At 37.3% G+C, this 20,103-nt stretch overlaps 1 protein-coding gene across 4 annotated transcripts; it reads left to right on the top strand.

The window, feature by feature from the left end:
• Nucleotides 1-2,800: 2,800 nt before the first annotated feature.
• On the top strand, nucleotides 2,801-19,973 carry arpp21 (cAMP-regulated phosphoprotein, 21). 4 transcript variants are annotated; one of them, XM_084423980.1, is made up of 20 exons: nucleotides 2,801-2,919; nucleotides 6,617-6,872; nucleotides 6,989-7,024; nucleotides 8,440-8,508; nucleotides 8,763-8,874; nucleotides 9,689-9,767; nucleotides 9,844-9,903; nucleotides 9,985-10,122; nucleotides 10,190-10,289; nucleotides 10,406-10,504; nucleotides 11,706-11,743; nucleotides 11,990-12,046; nucleotides 12,722-12,885; nucleotides 13,395-13,505; nucleotides 15,816-15,931; nucleotides 16,394-16,474; nucleotides 16,550-16,858; nucleotides 16,945-17,023; nucleotides 17,333-17,448; nucleotides 19,286-19,973. In XM_084423980.1, the coding sequence occupies exons 2-20, from the start codon at nucleotides 6,741-6,743 to the stop codon at nucleotides 19,487-19,489; spliced, it is 2,100 nt and encodes a 699-aa protein (XP_084280106.1). In that variant the 5' UTR covers nucleotides 2,801-2,919; nucleotides 6,617-6,740; the 3' UTR covers nucleotides 19,490-19,973. The 4 variants fall into 4 exon arrangements, with proteins under 4 accessions (XP_084280106.1, XP_084280105.1, XP_084280104.1 ...); XM_084423979.1 differs by lacking the exon at nucleotides 2,801-2,919 and adding an exon at nucleotides 3,698-3,824; XM_084423978.1 differs by lacking the exon at nucleotides 2,801-2,919 and adding an exon at nucleotides 3,722-3,824 and having other exon boundaries at nucleotides 6,622-6,872; nucleotides 6,986-7,024.
• The last annotated feature ends 130 nt before the right edge of the window (nucleotides 19,974-20,103 follow it).

The following is a 20,103-nucleotide window of genomic DNA, read 5'->3' as shown; positions in this document are numbered from 1 at the left end:
GGCTGTCTTTTTATTTCCTCTCTGTGCGTGGTAGTCTAAAGCGGTGGGCGTGCTTCTGGTCATTGTCAGCATTGTTCTGTGATCATCCAGTGCCAGATCCAGCAGCTGAGCAGACTGAGTTCAGATTAACAGGGTTACGAGTCTGAGCGTCAAGTGTGTTTGTTCGATTATTATTCCCATGCTATTTTTGTCTTGAAAGAGCCTGAACCAACGGTCTCCATGGATACGGAGGGAAGAGGATGGTTTTAGGGCGGTTGTAGACCGATGAATGTTTCTCGAGGAATCAGTGTTTTGATTACATAAGGATGTTTTCCTTCGCTCATAGCTCAAACTAATAGCGCTTGAGCTGTGCATTGTTGTTTTTACAGTCATGTCTTCAACACTGCATTCTAGGGCGATGAGTAACTTCAGTGTGTTGTGTAAGAGAGAATACGTCACTGTTAACACAGTCAAAACCTTTATGAGCTGTAAATGACGTTTTCAAATTTGATAATGTAATTAAGCGCACTGACGTCATTGCTCCTCAGCTGTTGCCTCTCAGATGCCCTTCATATCCGGAAGTGCTCGTGCATTACAGTCTAGCTTGGTAATAGAGCTCGGGATTGATAGAGATTTCAATCCCAAATCAAAAGCTCTCATTTTGATTCGATATGATCTTATTTTATTTGGGAATGTTTCATTTATATCATAGCATTATATATTTAATGCTGTAAATTATACAGTGAACCTTCCAACTTGTATAAATTAATATATATAAATATACAGTAGTGGTTAAAATTGATGTCCAGCCTAAGAAAATTGACGACATCACCCTTTATTCAAATATTATTATGTAAGCATATGGCGTAGTTGTGCTTGGAGTCTATAGTTGTTGTTTTTTTTTTGTTGTTGTTTTTTTGATACTGCAATGAAAATTGTGCCTATACAATTTTTGTCCAGGTCGTCATACAAAGAAATTATGAACGCATGCAAAAAAACAAGAGAACCAACAAAATATTAATAACTGATTAAGTTGTAGTTAGTTTATGCTTCTTTTTTTTATATATATAATAAAAAAATATTTTGATGGTTTAACCAAACTTGTTGGGTCATTAAAAACAATGCACACACATATATAGTGTAGCTATTATTATAACAATATGTAAAAAATAATAATAATCCATAATATTCCAAACTCTTCATTTGTAAACTTCCACGAGAGCATGAATCTTGAGATCCATTAAAATGACGGGTTCGTTGACAGTAGTTTGTGGTTGTGATGTATGTTTATGATTCACTGATTAGAACCAGTTTTGAAGATTCTTTAGTTCATGAATTGTCCTACTATTTTATATCAAATTAAATTCGGACTGCAAACTCAGGTAAAACTTCTTTTGCCTTTAGATTAATAAATGCTGAACGAGTCAAAAGCGTTTCCTGCTTTTCGTCTGTGGTGAAATAATGATTGATCCAGGAACTTTAGAAACTGAGATAGATATCGTTCAAATAAGGATGGTGATTAATCAGCGAAAAAAAAAAAAAAATCAAATCAATATTTTACTTTTTAAGTTTTAACTCCTCCCACACAACTCATTCAGCATGCATTTCTTGTCAGTCAGATTGTTAACATCGCTGCTGTTGTGTTTACATATATTTGACGTAGACAAAAGTAACTTAAGATGGATCATGGCTTTTCATTGTATTGATGATGAACCTGCTGAAAGCTCATTTCCCGTCAATGCTTCATTTCCCAAACTCTTTGACCTCAGCCAATCAAGCGCTGACAAAAAAGCAGGTGTGAAATTCTCCCTGCGAGTGTTTACCGGAAGAGAAATGTTACATGGCGATGATGAGAGATTTACTGAGCGAGACAGGTGTGTGTATATAGGTGTATAAATATCAGTGTGTTTAGAAGAGTCGACAGTGGCTGCATTGTTGACATACTGCCACATCTTCTGACCTTGGACCCATCGCTGATGACGCAAGAGAAAGTGTCATTAGAGAAAGCTGAGAGGAGGGTTATTTGCGTGTGTGTGTGTGTGTGTGTGTGTGTGTTTCATGTTAAGTAAGACAGAATGCTTTGAAGAGCCTCGGCATTGATTGACTCGTACTGTAGACATACTGGGACATGATGAACAAGTGTGTGATGACCCTTCCCTCCAGCAGGTGCACGTCAGGACATCTCATCCCCACGAGCCCGAGGCAAAGATTCCTGTGCACTCAATATGGCAGAGTTATTTAAACATCTATGTTTATGTAATATAATAGCTCATAGTAGAAAGCAGAATATTCATTTAAGGAACAGACTGTTTTACAGTGCCTGAATATATTTTTTTTCTGGATAAGGTTTGCAGAATTATTCAGACAGATTGATGAATGTATTTACATAAATTATAACATTGTTTTTGCATTCTTGCTTCTTAATCGAGGGTCTTCAACAAGGGGGTCCAGTAATCATTAGTTACATTTTTAACAGAATTTATTAAATAAATTATTTTCATTGGGTGATCTTTGATTCCACGTCGTGCATTAAATTCACTTAATGCACAGCTATCCGTGGATTATTCCTGTAATCACTGACTGAACACTGGAAGGCTGATAAAGGTTGATACAAAATTGGGCTCTTCTACAAGACAAATACAAAAATATGAATGTTTCTTTCAAGCTCTCCATCTTTCCGTCTCTCACTCCGTCCTGTGAAGAGATCAGCCTCCATCACACTCAACAGAAACACATCCAGCCATCACTCAGGGGAGACAGTGACTGAATGAATGCTGGACTGCATCCTCAAGCATATAAGGGCAAATTATACTGTGAGTGTGTGTGTGCGTGTGAGAGAGAGAGTGTCTGTGTGCATTTGTGTGTGTGCGTATGTGTGGTGGTGCGTGTGTGTGTGTGTTAGAGAGCGACAGAACAGGGACCTCTGGGCTGAGATTGCAGGTAAACACTATCACACCTCAAGAAAACATAATGTTCTTGTTTTTGCCAGAGCTGCACACTGATAAATGTGAATTCATTTAATTAAGGAGCCAGACAGCATCAGATGTTATCAGTTTCACACACTTTCTAAAAACTGTATCTCCAATTCTCTGAAACGTTAAAGCCATATGGTAGAAAGAGAGTCACTGTGCAGCTGTGAAGTCTAGTTGTGGTATATGCACTCGTGTGTGCGTGTGTGTGTGTCATTCTGAGTGTCGCATAATCTTTTCATCTAACAGGTGCTCGTTGCGGTATTTGGTGGTTCTCTTTGTGTGAGAAATTCACACTTTTATCTGTAGATGAGAATATTAAACAGCAGAAGCTATCTTGAAACATGGATATGGATATATTTTCTACTTTGAATAAATAATATCCTTAAAAATGTAGGCTACCATAGAAAAATTATTAATAAACAAATAAAACGGTTCTTACTCTGTGTGGACTGGAGGATACCCATTTATTATGATTTTACAGTTCTACTATTAATTGGCCAAAACTATTACCACATGGGACATTTTTGGTTTAGGCAATCTGACAATATGAATCAGTTGCCATTGTGTCAGACGAGTTATTTTTATATTTTTTTGCTTAACGTATAATTTCCTCACATCTAACTAATGTGGATGTCTAGCTTTTTTTTTTTTACCGGCTCTGTGCTTGTGTGTGTGTGTCTGTGAGCGCGCAGCGTGCAGTGCCAGGAAGAGGCTGAGCACACACGAGAGCGCGCGCGTGTTTAATTGAGTGTGTTGAGCGCGCGTGGCGTGAGTGAGTCTGTCAGAAACAGAAGATGTTTGACAAGCTCACCGGAGACACAAGCGCTCAATCCTGACGAGTTCTACTGTTTGTTCGGCTCGCGTTACACACAGGTAAGCAAAGTCTGCTGTCTCTCATGCGTTTGCTCTTCATTAGAAGCATTTAGAGGCGCGCGATTTTACACTGTGGCGTGTTGTCAAGAGTTCTGTGTAACCATAATTTAGTCATCAGAACCGCAATCATATCACACTGTAAGGGCACTTGTGTCTGGTTCATTTTAATACTAACGTTAGTTTTCTTGAGTTCAAACTATTTTGCTGACAAAAAATAAAACCATATAATATTTATTTATTTTTAGCTATTTTTATGACGAATTGATCTGTTGATATATAGTCTGATGTTGGGTTCAGGGTTCTTAAAAAAAAGAGAGCAATGGTCTGGGTAGTTTTTAGAAAGCACAGCTGCTCCTGCGTCGCTCCGTGCGTCAGTGACAGTCTGAGATCCCAACAGCCGCTCCAAATATAACCCGTGCCAGTCAGACTGAACCAGGAATGCGACGTAGTGGTGGAAACCGAAGCCCATCTCGGCTGCTACACCTTCATGCTGACTTACAGACAGACAGACAGACAGATTGGACCTCTGAGCACAGATCTTTGCGCTATTCTGCAGAGCGCGTGTCTGTTTGTATGTGCGCACAACTTCTCCACATGCTTGCCTTTTACGCACTATAGCTTCACAAGAATGATATGGTAACCAAATAACCATAACGACAGCCAAAGTGCTATATTAACTTCATTTAATGTTACTAGATTAAAACTGAGTTGGCTTAATATTAATAGCGACTACTGTCATTAAAAATCAAAGTTTAGTACATTGTTTTAGGACAGTTAATTTAAAGGGATAGTTCACCCAAAAATGAAAATTCTGTCATTTACTTACTTTTTTCCCATATTATGGAAGTCAATGGGATCCATCAACTGTTATGTTACTACCATTCTTCAATATTCAATATCTACAAATTCATAATGTTTGGAGTGAGTAAATGATGACACATTTTCATTTTTTGGGTGAACTATCCCTTTAAGCAGTATTAAAAGTAGGCTACTACAGTTTGATTGTGAATGTTGCTCACAGTCACAACAGTTCTGAAAATGAGTAACTTTTAACTAGTAGTTAATATCGAGTAACTTACGTTTCTGACATAAATTAGTTATTTTTTCTCCACCGAACCAAATTCCACAAAAAGCCAAACATCACAGTTTGATCTTCGCCAAGCAAAAAAAAAAAAAAAAAAAACCAGACTGAAAGATGGACTGGATCTTCGTATTGGAGTGGAGTGATTTTCCTGTTCTGCTCATAGCGTTCTGTAATTACACCGTTCGAGATCCAGGCCGGGGTTTGTATTTCCCGCTCTGCAAACAAGAAAGAAAATCCTTTATTATTAAATTATTATTATTATTATTATTTTTTGGATTAAATTCCTGGATACTTTTTATTATTATATGCACCACATTACGATAACATCAAAATATAATAATAAAATAAAAAATTTAATATAGAACACCGTATTTCCTTTAGTAGGCTAACTAGTAGGCTATATCTGTTCTATGATGTTTTTGCAGAAACTATGTAGGCCTACATTTATGTAAGGGTTAGTCAGTGGCCAAAAACCCTGAGCAATGTGCTGCTGTTCATCAGATGTAAGATGGCATCTATGTCATACAATTATTTTACATCTACGTTTGAAGCACCTGTTAGCTAACCCAGAAAACACCTGATGAAGTGATAGAGCTGCCGTGCCGTGTGTGTGTGTGTGTGTGTGTGTGTGTGTGTGTGGATGCATATGGTTTAACACTGGTCAAAGTGAGTCAGTGACTCAGTGGTCAGACATGAAGACGAGTTCAAACATGATGAGAGTGATGACATTAGAGTGAAGGATGCAGTCTTTCCAAACAGTGTGTGTGTGTGTCGTGTGTGTGTGTGTGCTTTCCATTCAGGGAGTCTTCATTCTAGGAATATAACTTACAGCACCTGCCACTGCTATGAAAAGAGCTGCACAAAATACATGCACAGTCAATGCAGACCTCTTACACGCATAGGTATTTTTATCCACATCAGCATTGCTGGAGAGCTTCTCAACTGGTTTTGCTTCAAGATTTTACATTAAACAATAAGTACCAGAATCTGTTATCATGCAAAAAAAAAAAATCTAAAATATCCTTAAAATCAATTATAAATGGATTAAGAATCTGCATAGGCCTAAAACTGTTAACACTTTTTTAATTTACTTGTTTTTTATTGCTTGAGCACTTTTTTAAAAATTATTATTCTCTTGAATTTTAACATTTCAGCTATTAATTTGCCACACGACTCATTGTGGTTGGCACAAACCATGCTTATCCTTGTTGAAAATTATTCATAATCATAATTCTTTTCATAATTTCTGAAGATGTTACACAGTCTGTCTGTGTTGGCGTGTCTAATTAATTTAGCTTTCTACCAATATGAATTTATACCCAAATAATGTGTGATTGGAAGAACAGCATTTGACATCAACAACAAAACTATTTTTTTTTTAAAGTCTATTTATTTTGCTGTCCTGACTGTGCACAATTATGCGTTTAGTTTCATTTCATTTTAACTTGAGCCTGCAGGCAAATCAGTGTATGACCTGAATGAAAAATAATGATATTTCATAACTATTGATACTTGGTTGGAAGCTTAATTAATCACCTTTTCACATCTGAGCTTATACGACTCTGACTGTCAGCTGAGTATCTTGTATGTTAAAAGAAAAATATATATATATACCTGGCATATTGCTCAGAATAAATAAATGATTACAGATCTGAGAAGAATTTTTGTTCTGAGATGTTTTTTTTCTTTCTCTTCTTTACTAAATAAGAATAGCCATCTGTTCTGGCAAGAGAAGAGAAGAGCGGAGCAAGAAAAAAAGAGAGAAAAGAAGACATCTTGTCTCTGTATTAATTGGCTTGGACGGTCATGGGGCGTATGGTGGCCAATAACTGATGACCTTTGAATCCGCAAACTTCAAGATGTCCGAAACAGGAGAATCTGACAATCTCCCAGAATGCACTATGGAGGAGACTCCACCTCCATGTTGTACCACAGACACTGAGGATTGTCATAAATCCAGCCAGGTGAAAATCCAGATCCAACACCTTTGATCATTTACTCTTCAGCTTCTTCCTTGTTTAATTTCCTCTTATCCATTTCCTTTAATCATGTTTTTTTTTGTGTGTTTTTTTTTAAGCAGCCAAAATCAGATGGACAACTTAAAAAGAAACTGAAGGTAGGATCGCAATTGAATCTAATTATTAAAACACCCTCGCTGTAGAGCATTCATTTCACGTATGAGTTTATTTACCTTTCGAACTTCCCAGACGTTTATGTGAGATTGATGGGTTTATGCTCAGCAGAATATTGCTTTTTGATTCATTCTCCTTGGTGGGTAAATGGCATTTGCGGCAGACTGTTTAACCTCAGCGGTTATGTGTCTCAGGCAGAATACCATTAAACACTGCATTCACTCCCTATAGTTACCCAACTTCATAAAGTAAATCACATCAGCATCTCTCAGTCAGTCCGGGAGCAGGCTCTCGAATAGTGTAAAAATAGCATAGTTACACTTTTCACCCTGTAGTGTTGATCCAATGATCAAGAAATACAATCACTAGAGCATCACTGCCTTTCTGCTGCATTTGCTGAATGAAAATAGTGACGTATTTAAAATAATATCTATAGACGTAACAATATAAAAGTCAGAAATCTTATCTCCACCTATAGGAATATAGAAATTGGGCAAATGAACGCTGGAATTGGCTATTTATATACTTTGCTTTTAAGATTTCATTTATATTCCTATTGTAAAATATAAAAAAAAAAAAAAAAAACTGTAACCCAGCAAACAAAAATATGTTCTAAGAACACTGTAAAAAAAGTACATGATCAGTAAATTATGATAACATATGTTTTTATATTGCTTTAACTTTTGCTAAAATTCTCATTTTTTTAAGTAGGTTTGATATAATTTAAGTTGAAATGACTTAAACATCCAGAAACATTTTGTTTTTTTTACAGTGATTGTTTTGATAACATTCTCATTATATGGACATGTTCATTCTGAATATTCTCTAAACGTTCAAACCATAATTTATTTCTTAGAATGCTTAGAATGTTTTTTAGAATGTTTTTTTAAACGCTTTTTCTTGGTTATGTGATCGTTAAGGGAACATTCCATTTTATCATTTTGCAAACATTGTGTTACTTTTGAATGTTCTCTGAACGTTCTGAATCAAGTAGAACGTTTGAAAAAATATCAGGTGAACGTCCAACCGAAACGTTTCAGGGGGGAAAAAAACGCTCCATAAACGATGTTTTTGTTCTAGCGTTTCAGTGAATGTTTTAATAACTTTGAATGAACATTCTATTAATGTTACTGGAGGAACGTTTGCTCGTAACTTTGAGAACGTTCTCTGTGAGCTCGGAAACTGCTTTAAAGAAAAATCAGGTTAATAGTTTAAAAGACAACAACCATAAATAGACAATATAAAAAAATATATCCACATCCTTTTGTGTTCAGTATATATTATGGTTGAAATAACAAATGCAGCAATAATGTGCGCTGAGAACAGTCCTCTGTTGTAAAAAATGTTTATTTTCCTTTGTGATGTGGGGTTATTGAATGAATATGTGTGTGTGTTACAGGCCAAAGGGAAATTAGTTCGGAGCACAGCTGTGTGTGAGGAGTCTTTATCCACTGAGGAGAACGGCAAGGTAAGAATCATTCTGATCCTCGTCTTTCTTTTCTCTCCGTAACCTAAAAACACATTTACAATCTTACATCCACCATTAAAGTTAAATTAGTCTGATGGACATGTGTAAGTGAATCAAGACTGTTGCCACTGCTCTCGTTAGTGTTCCAAGAATAAGGGGTTTTTAATGGTATGTTGCATTTGGTCTCCTAATCCATTACATCCTTGAAATGAATGATATAGTTTGTGGAGGAACTCTGTTCTGTCTGTTCTTAGGAAAACGAGAGCAAGACGGCTGTATCTAGTGACCATGATGACAGTCCTGAGTGCAACGAGGAGGAGGAGGAGGAGAAGAGCATCACATCTAAAAAAACAAGTTTATCCAAAGGTAATCGACCTAGCGTGTGTGTATTTGTGTATCATGCATTCATGAAGCATGTGCACATAAAATGCAAACATACTTCATCTAGATCTGTAAAAAAGAATGTATTAATTTCCGCAATTAACATGGAATGTTTAAAATAAACAAGATTTTTTTTATATAAAATTTACTTTTCATTGATTCTAAATTAATTTGAGGACATATCGTTCAAAAAGTTTGGGGTCGGGAAGATTTGTTTATGTTTTTTAAAGATGTATTTTATGCTCACCAAGGCTCCATTTATTTATTCTTTAAAAAAAACGTAATATTGTGAAATATTATTACAATTTAAAATAACTGTTTTAATATATTTTAAAATATAATTTATTCCTGTGATCAAAGCTGAATTTTCAGCATCAGTACTCCAGTCTTCAGTGTCACATGATCCTTCAGAAATCATCTTAATATGCTGATTTGCTGCTCAAGAAACATTTCTGATTTAATATTTTTTATTTATTAATATTTTGTCAATTAATATTTTTGTGAGTTCAAAATACCAGCATTTTTTTTTTTTACATGGAAATCTGCCGTAACATTATAAATGTCTTTACTCTCACTTTTGATCAATTTAATTGCATCCTTGTTAAATAAAAGTATTTGTTTCTTTAAAAGAAAAACATACTGCCCTCAAACCTTTGAATTGTACTGTATGTTCCTTACTTGCAATTCATTAATTGCAGAAAATGCTGATTAATTTATGTTCAATCGATTCAAAGTCCTTCCAATCTTCCAATCCCTTGCATATCTAAAATGTAATCCCATGCATATGTGTGTGTTTTAGAGCCCAGTCTGGAGTATACCGACTCCACCGGCATTGATCTGGAGGAGTTTTTAATCACTACTTTGAAGAGCAGTCCCAGGTGGGCAAAAGACTGAACATATCCCTTCATTCTCCTCCTTCCATTCGTGCTGAATCTGTTTATTTTTGGCTTGCAGGGATCGACTGATGCTCTTAAAGCTCGAGCAGGACATGACTGACTTTATGACAGACAACAGGTACCGTTCCATGCATGTCTTTCATGGTTTAGAGATAGACACATTTGTAATGTGATATAATGTCTCTCTCTCTCTCTGTAGTTCCTATAAAAAGTTCCCTCAGATGTCCTCGTATCACAGGATGCTTGTCCACAGGGTCGCAGCTTATTTTGGTCTGGAACACAATGTGGATCACAGTGGAAAAGCGGTTATCATCAACAAAACCTGCAATTCCAGGATGTACGTGTCTGTTATATAAGTGCATTTATGAAGGAATGAATGTGGGTGTAACATAATGTTTTTTCAGACCAGAACATCGGTTTGCTGAACATGTTCAGGAGGAGAAGACAGAGGAAAGAAGATCAATACTGAAAAGAGACACCAGTCAGGAGAAAGAAGACAGTCAGGTCTGGACAAATGCACACTTCACTGATCACTTGGGTATGAAGAGCTAGCAACGGCTCCTCTAATAGCTCTGATCTTTGCGGCTGGTTAACTCTCGTCTGCTGTTGTTTTTCTACAGCTGAGGGTTCCCTCTCTCAAAGATCAGATGAGAAGCAAGTCGATAGAGGAGAGAGAGGAGGAGTACCAGAGAGTCCGGGAACGCATATTCTCACAGGACGTAAGAAAACACTGAACTTGCACACATAGGGCCCTATTTTAACTATCTGAAACGCAAGTATCAAGCGCGAAACGCAAGTAACTTTGTGGGCGGGTCTCGGGCGCTGTTGCTATTATACCGGCGGGATAAATTACTCTTGTGCCCGACGCAAATCTAAAATGGGTTGGTCTGAAGTAGCTTCATTACTCATAGGTGTGGTTTGGGCGTAACGAGAAATAAACCAATCAGAGCGTCATCTCACATTCCCTTTAAGAGCAGGCGCGCTTGTTCCATGGCGGATTGCTATTATAACGGCGGATTTGCCAGGAGTGCTTCACAGCCGAGGAGAACGACGCTCTCGTCAGGGCCGTAAAACACAGAGAGGTGACATTGGGGATGGAGAAACACACCCAAATTAGCTTCGGTTAAACAGGCGTATGATAATTTGGGTTAATGTGTAAGCTAGATTTATGCCTATTTTTTCACATCTTCATGGACACAACAATGATTTCCCTCGTGTGTTCCTTGTAATAATGTATGATTTGCAAAAATGAAAACTGCTGCTGCTAGATGAGAGAAGCAAAGTGTATGCGCGTTGTGCACACGCTACATTATGGCCAAGCATGCGCCCTTAAAATCGCAAGTTCATTCCCTGATTTACCGGCGTGCGTCTGTGGAGGGAAAAGTCCGCTGTGCGCGGGTGCAAAATAGGAATGATACATGCGTCGGTGTACAAAGTCAATTGCGCTGGGTGCAAGATAGGGCCCATAGAGTTACAAAAATCCTTTTAAGACAAGTCATTTCACTCAGCGGCCATCTTTGAAACGCCTCTCAGTCACTCATGCATGTGCAGCTTCTATCTCGTTGAATGGGGGAAACATCAAATTCTCCAATGCTGTTCACCAAGCGTACGATTAAATGTCATATTTGAAATCACCAATGAAATCTGACAACAACTGTCTCACAAATTTGGTTTCTAAACGCTCAAATCATGACAATGCACATGTGCAGTCATAAGCACGCGTCTCAGTTTCTGCAGTGACACGATGATTTTACCGATCAGTGATTGGCTCTTTTATTTAGAAGGTGGGGCTTATTCCACCATATTGAGCGTTGCACTTTCTTCCATTCATAGTAATATGAGTGCTCGTGTTTGTATATCTAAAGTCTTTGGTAGTACATTAAAGTTTGTCCTCTCATTTTGTGCTCTTTTATTTTTCAGCCCGCTGGTCTTTCACAGAGTGTTTATATTGAGACCAGGTAAACCTCTCTTAATAGTTAATATTAAGTATATGTATGAAATGTTGCATTTAAATACATATACAATAAATATAATATTATTTAAATATGAAATAACTGCTCTTCAAAACAAAGTAATCAGTATTTTGTAAACCATGTAACTGGTTTAAATTGAAATATGCAATTTTATCAATATAATGATTATAAATAAATTGACTGCACTTCAACATTTCTCTTCTTTTATTTCTATTTTGAATGTGTTTTTAGAGGTCTAGATGACAGCAGTATTCTCACTGAGACCCAGAGAAGACGCCAGCTCTTTAGGTGAGAAATTATTTCTCCAAAAAATCACTTTCAACACCTTTAAAGAGGACCTATGATGCTTGTTTACATGTTCAGCTTTCTTTAGTGTGTACTAGTGTTGCTGTTTGAGCATGAAAAAGCTCTGCAAAGTTACCAACAAAGTCCCTCTAGTCTAGAGGGAGTTATTCTCTATATCAGTGTCACTGTTTCTGAACTCCCTGAAACGCCTCCATTGTAGTCTTGAGTTTTCTTCCGGGAACGAACACGTCACAATATTGCTCATTTAAATAATTCCCGCCCAAGGCATATGCAGAATAAAGGGGCGGGGCCTGGTTGAGTTAGTTGAAACTCACAGTTATGGTAAGGGGCGGGGCATTTCCCAAACACGCTTAAAGCGGTTGACCAATCACAACACACTGATCCAGCCGACCAATCAGAGCGCACTATGCTTTTTAGAAGGAGGGGCTTCATAGAGACAGGAACTAAACAAAGCGTTACTGACAGACTGGGAAGAGAGGAGCTGCAACAATGGAGAATATGTATAAAATAATGTTTTTTGAACATTTAAGCATAAAAACCTATTCTAGTAGAGCCCAAAAACAAAATCAAGGTTCTCTTTAATGCTTTTTAAACTGAGAAAATGACTAACTCAAACTTCTTTCAACAACTGATTATGAGTGATTTTGGGTTGTGCAGGGGTAACCGGGACGGGTCGGGTCGGCTGTCCGGCAGCAGGCAGAGCAGTTTTGAGCTGGACTCGCACTGGAATGACCCTCGACCCTGGAGCAGCACCGATTCAGACAGCTCAACATGGACCTCTAAATCTCGTTCAGACAGCAGCTCCAAACTCTGCAAACCAGGTGCAAAACTAACACTGACCATTAGTTAACATGAACTAACAATGTACATCTTTTATTAATCTTAGTTCATGTTAATATCATTTACATTTACTAATACATTTTAGGATCAAAAGTTGTATCTATAGCTGTAGTTAATATTGCTCTGTGAACTATCATGAATAATATTTTCATTAACTTACATTAAATAAATAAATGCAGTAAAAATATAATGCTCAACTAATGCTAACAAATGAGATCTCAAATGTTATTATTAGCATAGCATTGAAAGATTCTATGTAAAAAAAAAAAAAAAATCACACAGAATGTCTTAGTATTTTGTTTGTCTTCATTTTTCCTAAATTACAGCATGATTCAGCATAATTTGAGATGATCCAAAGAGCATCCTTGTGCTGTAGATGTCACATGATCGATGTCACAAATTTCCTTATTTGATTAGTGGGCTAGAAATAGTGCAGAATCCCTCATAATGTTTCTGATCTGCTGTTGTTTCTGTGTGATCAATCCAACAGTGTCTGAGTCATCGCTATCATACGCTCCACCCAACAACAGCCCTGCTTACATTCTCGTGCCTGCTGAGTCATCCATACCTCCTGGGAGCATCTTACTGAATCCACATACAGGTACACACACACACACACACACACACAGTCTGGTTCGCTATCTTTGTGAGGACTCTCCATAGACGTAATGGTTTTTATACTGTCCAAACTGTATATTCTGACACTAACCCGACCCCTAAACCTACCCTTCACACACAACTTTCTGCATTTTTATATTTATAATGCATTCTGCATTCTGTATGATTTATAAGCTTGTGTACCCATGAGGATCTCAATTTAGGTCCCCAGAGTGACACGAGTCCCCATGAGTCTGTGCGTAGTCCCCACCGGGATAGAAAAACATATATATATATATATATATATATATATATACACACAAGTCACTGAGTAGAAGCTGACTCATTGGTTCACACTGACTCTAAAGCCCTATTCGGACAAGGGTAGATGGAGTAATGTAATTTTACTACAGGACGTCTGTAATATTAAAGGGTTAGTTCACCCAAAAATGAAAATTCTGTCAGTAATTACTCTCCCTCATGTTGTTCCAACCTCGTAAGACCTTCGTTCATCTTCGGAACACAAATTAAGATATTTTTGATTAAATCTGAGAGCTGGATCACTCCTCCATAGGCTTCTAAGACATTATAACTTGCTGGCCCAGAAAATGTATTAAAGACATCGTTAATATAGTCCAAGTGACTCCAGTGGCTCAATCTTAAGTTTATAAAGCGACGAGAATACTTTTTGTGCGCAAAAACAAACAAAAATAACGACTTTATTCCACTATTCATTTCCTTCTCTCTGGACTATATTAACGATGTCTTTAATACATTTTCTGGGCCAGCAAGTTATAATGTCTTAGAAGCCAATGGAGGAGTGATCCAGCACTCAGATTTAATAAAAAATATCTTAATTTGTGTTCTGAAGATGAACGAAGGTCTTACGGGGTTGGAACAACATGAGGGTGAGTAATTACTGACAGAATTTTCATTTTTGGGTGAACTAACCCTTTAATGGACAATTCACACGGGATAAGAGATCTCAGTAAAACTAGCAGAAGTGGGAGGATTAACTCGATTTACACACCGCCGTTACTCTCCTGTCGTCATGTGCGTATTACGTTGCTTCCTGATATCACGTGCACAAACACATATAACATATATATATATATATATATATATCCAGTTATATCCAGTCGAACGATTAATTAACTTCAGATTGGATTGTATTGGTAATAGGCACTTACCTAACGCTAAAAGATGTTTCGTGCCTCTAACAAGTGTTTTCGATCTTCTTTCTGATCTGAATGGTGTGTGGAAAACACTTGAGTTTTGCCACAGACTCGTCCCAGCGACTAGAACGCAACTGAATGCTTTTTCAAGCGTCTCCATACTTGAATAACCGCAGAAAACTACTTTTAAACAGGAAATGACTAAATATTTACGTACATATTTACAGCGGGTCTATTCGCACGGGATTAGTATTACCTGAGGTCATTTTTCCGGACCTTTTTACTGAAGGTAAAAGTCGCCGTAATCTATACTGACATTGTCAGTGATGATCACTGAGATGTACATTCAGACGGGACTAAAATCACTGAGAAGCTCTGGTAATTATTACTTTACCCCACATCTCCATGTTAAACTAGTCTCCTTCCAGTCCAGCAGCTGCAAAAATGGCTGTAACGTTAATCAGAACCAATGCTGGTACTAAAGGACACTATGTACCCACACATAGTGTTGTTATACACTCATATGCATATTCAGTGTTTGTAGCTACACATAATGTTCTGTACAGCCTGTAGCACTCGAGTCTGATCGCATCCTTCACGATTCAGCCTTTTCTACTTTGTCAGAAACTTGTTTTGAATTTTACTTTACATGGAGATTGATAACGTCATGTTTAAATTGCTGTTAGAGCATAATTTATACTATTTATATATTATGTTTTTGCTTAATATCCATAAAATGTTATATTTTGAATAGTATATGATACTATATTTATCTTGTTTATAGAGGGCTATATTACATGAGTGAGGAATGAAATTAGATTCTACAAAGTTTGTCAGTGTAGAACCTTTTAAAATAATGTTTTGTTGTTTGTTTTACAGAATTTTATTAGGATGTAACATGTGACCTGATTGGACAATATCTAAGTGTCATTTCTTAAATATATGGCCTTTTAATTGGTAACCTGTTGGCTTCTTGTCTTTACTCGCATTCATATCAGGGTCAGTTGGTGTTCTCACAGGCGTTTTGAGGGTTGTGCAAACATTTAGCTGATTATGATTATGATTAAGTCCTGTCCGATTAGGGCTTAAGTCTACACACCAAAAAATCTCTCTCATCCAACAATGAACATGTCCTTTAGGGCAGCCATTTCTGAATCCTGATGGAACTCCAGCTGTTTACAACCCACCAGTACAGTCACAAGCCCCGCCCCCTCCTCCTCAGCAGCAGCCAATAGCAAGCCATGGTGTCCCACAGGTGAGTGAAACATATAATGGAGACTCGTGGTGCACAATATATCGGTAGTCTGATTTTGTTTTATATATCTGTATTAGTCGATATTGTACAATTAATTTTTCATGCTCATTTGACCTGTTTTTACATTTAGATTACCTTGTGTTCATCTAACGCTCACTTAAAGTGCATCTTTAAAAACAGTAATAGTTTAATAAAACAAGTTAAATGTAATCTTTAGCAAATCTCAAAATGAACGTCCATTTCTCATGCTGTACGTTATAATATTCTGGGTCTGTGACAGAAACATCCTATCTTACAATCCTATCATGTACTGCATGTTTAGTAACCATAGGATTTATTTATTTGTTTTTTATCTTACTTATTGAACTAAGATAGGGAAGTTTCTGTAATACAGTCCCAGAGAAAAATTTCCTTGTATAAAATCAACAAAATCCACAACCTGTCCTCTCATTTCTGGTTTAGGTTCAGTACTCCTCGGTGACCTACCTTCCACCTCAGCAGTTAAACGTTTCTACCTCTCAGCAACACCCAATAGAACAGACTGTAAGTGATATATATGTATATATATAAATATATATAAAAAACAGTACATGACAAACTTATTTTTTTGCTTCCTAGAGGGAAGACATTAGCTCTAAGTTTGGTCACATGACCTTGAGTCACCAGTCATCAGGGGATCTTCCAGATATGTCGTCATTCTATGTGCAAGGAGCTCCGCCCACACACAGCTATGCTCCGCCAACAAAGAGCTATGCCCCGCCAACACAGAGCTATGCTCCGCCCACACACAGCTATGCTCCGCCCACACACAGCTACGCTCCGCCTCACCATTCAGACAGTTACATGAGTCCTGGAATGACACTGGCTCCTCCCACAGCCCCGCCCCCTCACACAGCCCCGCCCCCTCCGACTCAGCAGAGCAACCAGGTACTTCTTCGTCAATGAGTCATGAGATACGGTGTAATGTCATACTGTATGTCTAATTATGAGTCAATTCTGGTGTGCCCTCTTAGGTTTCAGTGTACAGTTACCCTGTTCAGTGTCCCAGTGCAGCTCAACAGTACGCAGCGGGCAGTTACAGCACACAAACAGGTACACATGAAGATCTGTGTCACTTACGCTGAGTCTCAGTAGTAGGAGAGGGGGCCGTTACACTGTAAGAGATGGTGTCACTGGTCTCACAGTGAACCGGTCTCTTTTCCTGCTATTCATATCAGCTCTCATATGAGATATATACACGTTCAAGTCTCTGTGTTGTGTATACATGCATTAAAATACATAAATAAACAAAGAAAAAAACATTTATTGAATTTACTCTTTGTGTTTGCTGTCATATTGAGTCCGCGATCACTATACAATTAATAAAATCTCACACATATTTGTCAACATTTCTCTCAACAGGATACCCGCCTGTGATGTCTAACCAACAAGGCTGCCCAGGCATGATGGGAAATCAGATTCTACCCCAAACACAGCAAAGCATCATGGGACATTACCCATCCGTGTCCTCCTATCAGGTACTGATGCAAATGAACAAACTACAGAAAACTTAGTTTGGAATTCCAGTCCATGCAAATTTTATTGATAGGTTATATATATATACACCTAAAGGATTATTAGGAACACCATACTAATACTGTGTTTGACCCCCTTTCGCCTTCAGAACTGCCTTAATTCTACGTGGCATTGATTCAACAAGGTGCTGAAAGCATTCTTTAGAAATGTTGGCCCATATTGATAGGATAGCATCTTGCAGTTGATGGAGATTTGTGGGATGCACATCCAGGGCACGAAGCTCCCGTTCCACCACATCCCAAAGATGCTCTATTGGGTTGACATCTGGTGACTGTGGGGGCCATTTTAGTACAGTGAACTCATTGTCTTGTTCAAGAAACCAATTTGAAATGATTCAAGCTTTGTGACATGGTGCATTATCCTGCTGGAAGTAGCCATCAGAGGATGGGTACATGGTGGTCATAAAGGGATGGATATGGTCAGAAACAATGCTCAGGTAGGCCGTGGCATTTAAACGATGCCCAATTGGCACTAAGGGGCCTAAAGTGTGCCAAGAAAACATCCCCCACACCATTACACCACCACCACCAGCCTGCACAGTGGTAACAAGGCATGATGGATCCATGTTCTCATTCTGTTTACGCCAAATTCTGACTCTATCATCTGAATGTCTCAACAGAAATCGAGACTCATCAGACCAGGCAACATTTTTCCAGTCTTCAACTGTCCAATTTTGGTGAGCTCGTGCAAATTGTAGCCTCTTTTTCCTATTTGTAGTGGAGATGAGTGGTACCCGGTGGGGTCTTCTGCTGTTGTAGCCCATCCGCCTCAAGGTTGTGCGTGTTGTGGCTTCACAAATGCTTTGCTGCATACCTCGGTTGTAACGAGTGGTTATTTCAGTCAAAGTTGCTCTTCTATCAGCTTGAATCAGTCGGCCCATTCTCCTCTGACCTCTAGCATCAACAAGGCATTTTCGCCCACAGGACTGCCGCATACTGGATGTTTTTCCCTTTTCACACCATTCTTTATAAACCCTAGAAATGGTTGTGCGTGAAAATCCCAGTAACTGAGCAGATTGTGAAATACTCAGACCGGCCCGTCTGGCACCAACAACCATGCCAGGCTCAAAATTGCTTAAATCACCTTTCTTTCCCATTCTGACATTCAGTTTGGAGTTCAGGAGATTGTCTTGACCAGGACCACACCCCTAAATGCATTGAAGCAACTGCCATGTGATTGGTTGATTAGATAATTGCATTAATGAGAAATTGAACAGGTGTTCCTAATAATCCTTTAGGTGTGTGTGTGTGTGTGTGTGTGTGTGTGTGTGTGTGTGTGTGTATATGTATATATATATATATATATTTATTTATTTATTTATTTATTTATGTATGTGTATATATATATTTATGCATGTATTTAAATATTTCTAATAATATATTAATTTTATATTAAATATATTAATAGAAATAGTAAAATATTATGACATTGTAAAAATGTATATGATTAATATTAAATAAAATAATATACAAACATATAGAATAATATACAAATATATAATTATAAATATAAAAAAATAAAAATAACAATTATAATAATTACAAATTATAATAAAATTATCTATAATTATTATTTTAATATTTGTATTAATATATTCACTACACATTTCCATTTCCATTTATATATATATATATATATATATATATATATATATATATATATATATATATATATATATAAATAATATGGAAATATATAATTATATATATATATATGGAAATATTAAAATAATTAATTTTACTAAAATGTATGTCCATGTGTTATGTGTCTCCTAACAAGGTCCCGCAGCAGCAACAGTCCTATCCCTCTGCAGTGCTGGTGTCAGGACAGGCTGGGCAGAGCCAGTGTTTGGCTCCTCCTGCTGGACTGCAAATGTACTGCAACTCTTCTCCCCCTCCACCACTCAGTCTGATGGGGGTCTCCTTCCAGTCCAGCAGCTGCAAAAATGGCTGTAACGTTAATCAGAACCAATGCTGGTACTAAAGGACACCATGTACCCACACATAGTGTTGTTATACACTCATATGCATATTCAGTGTTTGTAGCTACACATAATGTTCTGTACAGCCTGTAGCACTCGAGTCTGATCGCATCCTTCACGATTCAGCCTTTTCTACTTTGTCAGAAACTTGTTTTGAATTTTACTTTACATGGAGATTGATAACGTCATGTTTAAATTGCTGTTAGAGCATAATTTATACTATTTATATATTATGTTTTCGCTTAATATCCATAAAATGTTATATTTTGAATAGTATATGATACTATATTTATCTTGTTTATAGAGGGCTATATTACATGAGTGAGGAATGAAATTAGATCCTACAAAGTTTGTCAGTGTAGAACCTTTTAAAATAATGTTTTGTTGTTTGTTTGTTTTACAGAATTTTATTAGGATGTAACATGTGACCTGATTGGACAAATATCTAAGTGTCATTTCTTAAATATATAGCCTTTTAATTGGTAACCTGTTGGCTTCTTGTCTTTACTCGCATTCATATCAGGGTCAGTTGGTGTTCTCATAGGCGTTTTGAGGGTTGTGCAAACATTTAGCTGAGTATTTTTGATTATGATTAAGATGTAGATTTGACCCAAAA

The sequence above is a fragment of the Rutilus rutilus genome (assembly GCF_951802725.1).
Source record: "Rutilus rutilus genome assembly, chromosome: 11".
NCBI lineage: Eukaryota > Metazoa > Chordata > Actinopteri > Cypriniformes > Leuciscidae > Rutilus > Rutilus rutilus.
The sequence above is the reverse complement of the archived record's forward strand: the minus strand, read 5'-3'. Positions and strand labels throughout refer to the sequence as shown.

Coding starts and splice junctions, on each gene's coding strand:
- arpp21 (XM_084423978.1), top strand. CDS start 6,741: ATGACCTTTGAATCCGCAAACTTCAAGATGTCCGAAACAGGAGAATCT. Junction 7,025..8,439: donor AACTTAAAAAGAAACTGAAG/GTAGGATCGCAA, acceptor TGTGTGTTACAG/GCCAAAGGGAAATTAGTTCG. Junction 9,768..9,843: donor ACTTTGAAGAGCAGTCCCAG/GTGGGCAAAAGA, acceptor TTTGGCTTGCAG/GGATCGACTGATGCTCTTAA.